At 43.1% G+C, this 7,800-nt stretch overlaps 1 protein-coding gene across 1 annotated transcript; it reads left to right on the top strand.

The window, feature by feature from the left end:
* Nucleotides 1–3,013: 3,013 nt before the first annotated feature.
* On the top strand, nucleotides 3,014–4,804 carry LOC307120525 (mast cell protease 1-like). The gene is made up of 5 exons (XM_079807611.1): nucleotides 3,014–3,083; nucleotides 3,192–3,342; nucleotides 3,447–3,585; nucleotides 4,232–4,489; nucleotides 4,588–4,804. Exons 1-5 carry the CDS (start codon nucleotides 3,023–3,025, stop codon nucleotides 4,732–4,734), a joined length of 756 nt encoding a protein of 251 aa, XP_079663737.1. The 5' UTR covers nucleotides 3,014–3,022; the 3' UTR covers nucleotides 4,735–4,804.
* Nucleotides 4,805–7,800: the final 2,996 nt, after the last annotated feature.

Raw genomic sequence — 7,800 nt, 5'->3', positions numbered from 1 at the left:
CCCCGGAGGGCCAGTGGCAGGATGTTGTGTGTACCAGTGTGGACATTCCCCCCCCCGGTCCTCCTCTGGAGCAGCTTCTCTTCTCCCTGGGCTCCCCGTGTCAGGGCCGCTTGCCCTTGCGCTTGCCTGCCGACTTAGCAGGCCCCGAAACAGGTTGGGCGGTACCCTTACGGCCGGCACCCTGCTTCCCCGATGGTGAAGGCTGCTGCTTGGGTTTAGCAGGGGCAGGACGGCCGCAGGGGGACGCCCTCGGCGACGAGCAGGCGGAGGTGCAGCCGGCGACTGGGTGGAGGCAGCAGCAGGTCGCCGGGGCAGGATGTTCTTGATGGCCTCCGTCTGCTTCTGTGCCACCGAGAACTGCGGGGCGAAGCTCTCGATGGTGTCGCCGAAGAGGCTGGCCTGACAGACAGGGGCGTTGAGGAACCGCACTTTGTCGGTCTCACGCATATCTGCCAGGTTCAGCCATAGGTGGCGTTCCTGGACCACCAGAGTGGACATCGCCCGACCCAGGGTGCGTGCGGCAACTTTCGTCGCCCGGAGGGCGAGGTCCGTTGCGGTACGCAGTTCCTGCATAACCCCTGGGTCGGAACTACCCTTGTGCAATTCCTTGAGCGCTTTGGCCTGGTATACCTGCAGGAGCGCCATGGCATGCAGAGAAGACGCGGCTTCTCCACAGGCTGTGTAGGTCTTGCCCGTTATGCTGGACGAGAACCTACATGCCCGGGAGGGGAGACGCGGATGGCCCCGCCAGTCGGAGCCGGTGTTAGGACACAGTTGCATCGCAACCGACCGTTCCACTGGAGGGACCTCCACGTAACCCTTAGCCGCGCCTCCATCGAGGGTAGTGAGGACGGAGGAACTCGCTGATTGTGAACGAGCGCTGTAGGGCGCCGTCCACGACTTCGTGAGCTCCTGATGCACTTCCGGAAAGAAAGGCACTGGGGCGGGGCCCTGAGAACCAGCACGGGTCGTCCCGAGATACCAATCCTCCAGCCGCGAGGGTTCGGGACACGGTGGAGGGTTCCACTCGAGCCCGACACTCGCGGCGGCCCGGGAAAGCATAGCCGTGAGCTCTGGATCAGACTCGGGCAACGGTGCCACACCCGAAGGGGGCAACGCAGCCGAATCCTCATCTCCAGAGTCCATTAGCTCGTCCCCCGATGCAGCTATCGACAACATGTCCTCAGCAGGAGCCCCGAAAGAAACGGACGGCCCCCCATGGGAAGGACCACCGCAATCTTCCGGGAACTGCACCGGCGCAGCGGAGGGGGGAGGGGCCCGAGCAGCCTGTTGACTGGGCGGGGGTGCCCTGACCGTCACCCTCAGATCTCCACCAAAGGCATCAGCCAAAGTAGCAGCCCTCTGCTTTGCAGCGGGAGGACCACTAGATCGGGGGATGCGCAATGGGACTCCACCCCTTTTGAGGTATTGGAGCCTAGACCGTAGCACTGCGATGGTCATGTTCGCGCAGTGCGAACATGACTCATCCACGAAAGCCGCCTCTGCGTGCTGAACGACCAAACACGAGAGACAGCGATCGTGTCCGTCAACTGGGGACAGAAACCGACGGCATCCAGAAACACACGGTTTGAATGACATCTTGAAAAAGACGCAGGGTCAAACCGTGTTGCTCTTTTAGTGAGAGAAGAGAAAGAAAACCGCTCCGTCAGTGCCGAGGCACACAGGGGAAATGGCCGTGGCTCACAGCAGTTCAAAGGTGCAAGCCTGCTGTGAGCACTCAAGGAAAAAACGCCCAGCGAGCTGTGGAAACAGCTGTTTGTCTTCTCCGGAGTTCGCGACCACCGCTGCAAGGCACCGTCACACCGACACTGGAACAGGAACAGGTAAGACCTTTTCTTCTCGCTCGTTCAGAAAACTCTTCCTAGGAACACCAGGAAATACTGAAATGCTCGGCTCCGAAGTTGAAAGCGGTATGCGGCACTTCCACTTCCTTATTTATACCCGCAACGCGGGGCGGTGCGTGGAATGCGTGATCGCATGCCAATGTTTATTGGCTCGTTTTTAATTACTCGAAGTAGGTCGGTCTCTGAAAACAGATCCCAATTCGTCGGTCAGTTCCGACGTACGTCGAACGTGACCGACTGAAAGGGAACCACATATTTGTACTAGACGTGGGGAATTAATGTGAGAAAAAAAATACTCTGAACCCCAAGTAAATTTACACAAACTGAGACAGTCAAAAAGCGTAGGTTGTGCCCCGCTCTCCCCTATATGACTTTCTTCTTTCAGACGAACACAATTGGATTTGTCCTGGCTCTTCGAAGCTTTATAATGGCAGTCCATAAAAGTACAGCTATATCCATCATAACTGCTCCACACGGCTCAGGGGGGTTAATAAAGGCCTTCTGAAGCGAATCGATGCGTTTGTGTTAGAAAACTATCCATATTTAAAACTTTATGAAGTAAATTATCTAGCTTCCGGATGATTGTCTTCCATATTCAACTTAGGGGCGCCCACGCCTCTCGCAGTTCAAAATGCTTATGCTACATCTGACGACATTGCACACCAGTTATGCTCGTCTGCCGCAGCGTAAGCATTTTGAGCTGCGAGAGGCAAGCTGCAGTGAGTCATGGATGTAAGTGCAGAGCAAGTTTAAATATCCTTTCTAGTCTAGATTTCCATCTTGTAATGCAGCTGTTTTGGGGTATTTTTTTAAATATAAATTATTAGTAATAGAGCAGACACTTTGAGTTTTTAATGGGTTATGTTATAGCCCTGCTTGTTTTTTTGAAACACATGAATTGACTGCATGATCATTTCACCCTATTTACTGTCATGCTGGCCGCAAATTAAGCTGGGCAAATGAGTAACACTGATCTAAACTATCTTTAATCTTCATGCAAGAGCGGAAGGATTAACTAGAACAGTATCTTTTCATCAATGTGTTGCTCATTCTGCAAGAAGAAGAAAAAAGATTTGGGGGCAACTCAGTGACTCCGCCCACTTTTACAGTATATTTATACAGTATTTTGCCATGAGAATCTCAATGTCATCTTCATCATGACCATCATCATCTCTCTGCTCCTGCTGGCCTCTCTGCTGCCACACCAGACCTTCACTGGTGAGAATGATTATATAACAATGTATTATGATGATTTTTAAGAATGATTAATTTGTATGTGCTGAATAAGTTGAGCCCACTCTCTTTCTCTCTCTCTCTCTCTCTCAGCTCATGTGAATGTGGGAATAGTGAACGGCAACGAAGCCAAACCCCACTCCAGACCTTACATGGTTTCTATTCAGTCGAATGGGCGACATATCTGTGGTGGAGCGCTCATTTCTGATCAGTATGTCTTGACTGCCGCACACTGCTGGAACCGGTAAGAGTTTGTTTAGAACACTTTTGACGGACACAACGACTGCAGTGCAATCATACAGTGTATCAAATGACTTGAATGACCATCATGACATTCTCTTTCAACAGAGATGAGATTCTGACTGTTGTGGTGGGAGCTCATGACTTAAGGATCAGTGAGTTGTCGGATCGTATCGGAGTGAAGTCCTACATCCCACATCCAAGCTATTTTCACAATTATAATCAGAATGACATCATGCTTTTGAGGGTAACAACCTGTAATACATTTAATTGTTCAAATAATGTCAATCGCAAAGCTGAAACACAATGTTTGAATTTCTATTGCAATGTCTTGCTTTAAGAACTAAATGAAGCGGTACAAACATTGAGTAATAATTAAGTCTATTACATGTGTAGCTGGTTTTTTGTCATTGTGGTTGCTATACATAGCATAAACATTAATTAAGTAGGAACTAGGCTTTTCTTTTCCTCAAGTGCCCCTGTTATACTAATTTAAGGGTTCCTAATTTTGTTTTGGAGGTCTCCTACAATAGGTTTACATGCATCCAATGTCAAAAAACACTTTTATTTTCTCATAATTTACACGACTGCACATCACGTCATTTCTATAAAGAATTTGAAAATGGTTTGTTAGAATATTCAGTCTTATTTTAGGAGACGTAAACTTTATTTGTCTTGTACTTTGATCTTTAAAACTTTGCAGACCTTTTATATTCACAAACACTACTTGAAAGTTCATATTTGAAAAAAAGCTTAAAGGAGCACTTTAAGGAAATATGCAGGAAACTTCACTTTGGATTTTGTACTAACCTCACAAACAGCAGTATAATCAACTGCAGTTCAGTCTTAATAATGATGGTTATGTAAATAACGGTTGTGTTTTTGAATTACAGCTACAGGAAAAAGTCCATCTAAACAGCATTGTTGGATGGATATCATTACCAAAGAAAGGAGAAGACGTGGGGACAGATACTGTCTGTAGTGTTGCCGGCTGGGGAAGACTTGCGACTGAAGGCCCAGTGAGTGATCGTCTAATGGAGGCAAACGTGAATATAATGAATAACACAGAATGTAGCTATAGATGGAGAGAGGTTGACCACTATTCAGTCTCACAGATGATGTGCACAACTGGCCATGGTGGATCCTGCCTTGTACGTACAAAAGATGATTCACACACTTTGTTACTTTGTTATGTGAGTTTCAACTGATATGGCACTTTAGTGACGTGTTGATCTCTGTTTCTTCACAGTTTGATTCAGGAGGTCCTTTGGTTTGTGGAAAAACTGCTGTTGGCGTCACATCATTTGGATATAAAGAGCTCTGTAATTCACCTAAATATCCTAATGTGTATACTAAGATTTCACCTTATCTTAAATGGATTGGCAACATAATCTGAAATGTGAATTGAGCTAAGTTTTCTTCCTTATAACTTCTTTCAATAAAGTATCACATGGCAAGTATCAATCATTCAAAGTGTCTTCATTGTCACAAACATATATAATTAATTAGTATTACATGGGGGGCACAAAAGTCATTTCACTTTAGTTCACTTGTTGGCCATATTAGTTACACTCTCAATTTCCAGTCATGCAAGTATGGCTCAAATTTATTTGAATGGGGAAAGCCTGAAAACTTCAAAACTGTTGGTCAAGATAAGAAATAAATGACAAATATGGCATAATAAATTCGGCTTATTCAGCTCAAACACAAAGTCTATAAAATATATTTTTTATTTTATATTAAAATTAATTAATTAGGCCTACTCGAAAGCCACACTTGAGTAAATGTATCTTACCAGAAGTGCAAATAGCTGCTGCCAATCTTACCAGAAAATGACTTTGGTAGAAATTAAAGTCACTGCTCAGAATATTACTTGAGTAAAGGTTTTAAAGTAGTTCCAAGATGGCGGCGCGAGTAGTTCGCGAGGCTCTGGGTCTCTCCAGATTCTGCAATTTTGATTTTGCACCGTACTTCTAACAGTAATATTCAATCACTTCCACTGCACTTTTACACTTTTTTTTGGATAGCTTCTGTCCATAATTTATTGCACTACCTTAATCCACTGCCATATTCCTCATTTTAGCCTAACATATCATTGTATACCTCTATCTGTAAAATTCTGTTTATAGTAATAGCCATCTGTATATTATATTATATTATATTCATAGTACATATCCACCTGTAAATCCTGTTTATAGTATTAACCATCTGTATATTATTCACTGTACATATTCACCTGTAAATTCTGTTTATAGTAATAACCATCTCTCTATTTATAGATATATTTATATATACTCAGTACATATCCATGTCCTGCACTTATGCAAACGTTGTATATCCTGCACTTGCTGCTATTGCACTTCTGGTTAGACCTAAACTGCATTTCGATGCCTTGTACTTGTACTTGTGTAATGACAATAAAGTTGAATCTAATCTAATCTAAAGTATGTGATATTTATTGTACTTAGTATGAAAAGCTTTTTTTTTTCATATTAAACGTGTAAGTATTGAAATTAAAAGTACAAGTAAATGCATCGTTGAATAAAAAAAATGGCAAAATGCTTATTGTAAGTTTTAAATATTTAAAGTATTAATATATTAATTATACCTTGACCATTCATGTTAATTCATAGTGCATTAACAAAGTGACAACTTTAAAATGTATTAGCAAATGTTGAAATTAACAATGAACAATAATTTTATTAACTTAGTTAATGTTAAAAATGGTCTCCTTGTAAAGTGTTACTATTTAATTTAAATCTACACATGCTTAAAATCCCAGTGAACCGGAAGTTGCAACTATTTTATTTCAGTGCTGTGACGTATTTCCAAGTGAAACAGAATATTAATATAAGTATAAGCTAACACGAGGATAACTTGCGCGGGTTGTGAGCGCGTTGTTGATGTTAGAGCTCCGTCGAATTGATTCATAATCTTTGATTTTCTCCTTATCACTCGCTTACAAACGATTATTTTCTATTATTTACAGCGTGTGAATATATCTCCGATACGATTCTCTATAAAAAACAATCGGATTGCTTTGATATCACTACTTATATCCGAACTTCCGCTACTAACCGTAGCCCGCTAGCATTGCACGCGTGGTAGCTTATTTACATCGGTAGCCCGCTAGCATTGCACACGTGGAACTTATTTCGAACGACACCAGGCTGCGGCAGACGGAGGTTCTGAAGAGGGACTACAGGAGCCTGATCGAGACGGTGCGCAGAACATCGCCTGAAGCATCGATCATCGTGTCTGGACCCCTTCCCACGTACCGACTAGGACATGAAAAGTTCAGTAGATTATTTGCTCTAAATGAATGGTTAATGTCATGGTGTAATGAACAGAAGCTGCTCTTTGTAAATAATTGGAATCTGTTTTGGGAGCGACCTAGGCTCTTCCGTCCTGATGGCCTTCACCCCAGCAGAATCGGAGCGGCTCTTCTGTCGGACAACATCTCCAGGGCGTTACACACCACCATATGACTAGTAAGTCAAAGTCCAGATCACAGTCTTTGCTGTCCTAACCTAACTGACATAAGTACCAATGTAGAACATTATATAGAAACTGTGTCTGAACATAACTGTGTAGAACATTATATAGAAACTGTGTCTATTCCTCGTTTAGTGAGGTCAAACATTAAATCTACTGTAAGATCTAGGAAAAATCTAATTGTGATTAAACCAGAAAATCTCAATATTAGTGAACAAAAACAATGCTGTCCAAACTTAATTGACATAAGTACCAATGTAGACCATTATATAGAAACTTTGTCTGAACATAACTTTGTAGAACATTACATAGAAACTGTGTCTATTCCTCGTTTAGTGAGGTCAAACATTAAATCTACTGTAGGATCTAGGAAAAATCTAATTGTGATTAAACCAGAAAATCTCAATATTAGTGAACAAAAACAATTTCTAAAACTAGGTCTTCTAAACATTAGATCGCTCACACCTAAGGCGGTTATTGTAAATGAAATGGTCACAGATAATAGTTTCGATGTACTTTGCCTTACTGAAACCTGGCTTAAGCCAAATGATTATTTCGGTCTAAATGAGTCTACCCCGCCAGGATACTGTTATAAGCATGAGCCCCGTCTGATTGGTCGTGGCGGCGGTGTTGCAACAATCTATAGAGATATTCTTAATGTTACTCATAAAACAGGTCACAGGTTTAATTCGTTTGAAGTACTAGTGCTAAATGTTACGCTATTAAATGTAAGAAAGAAATCCGTATTATCTCTAGCCTTGGCTACTGTGTATAGACCTCCAGGGACCTATGCTGATTTCTTAAGAGTTTGCAGACTTTCTCTCAGATCTATTGGTCAACGTCGATAAAGCATTAATTGTTGGAGATTTTAACATACACGTAGATAACACAAATGATGCATTAGGGGCTGCATTTACAGATCTATTAAACTCCTTTGGGGTTAAGCAAAACGTCACTGGTCCCACTC

Source organism: Gobio gobio (genome assembly GCF_949357685.1).
Source record: "Gobio gobio genome assembly, chromosome: 24".
Taxonomy (NCBI): domain Eukaryota; kingdom Metazoa; phylum Chordata; class Actinopteri; order Cypriniformes; family Gobionidae; genus Gobio; species Gobio gobio.
Note: the sequence above shows the minus strand (reverse complement) of the source record. Positions and strands in the feature narration are given on the sequence as shown.

Coding starts and splice junctions, on each gene's coding strand:
- LOC307120525 (XM_079807611.1), top strand. CDS start 3,023: ATGACCATCATCATCTCTCTGCTCCTGCTGGCCTCTCTGCTGCCACAC. Junction 3,343..3,446: donor GCCGCACACTGCTGGAACCG/GTAAGAGTTTGT, acceptor CTCTTTCAACAG/AGATGAGATTCTGACTGTTG. Junction 4,490..4,587: donor GCCATGGTGGATCCTGCCTT/GTACGTACAAAA, acceptor GTTTCTTCACAG/TTTGATTCAGGAGGTCCTTT.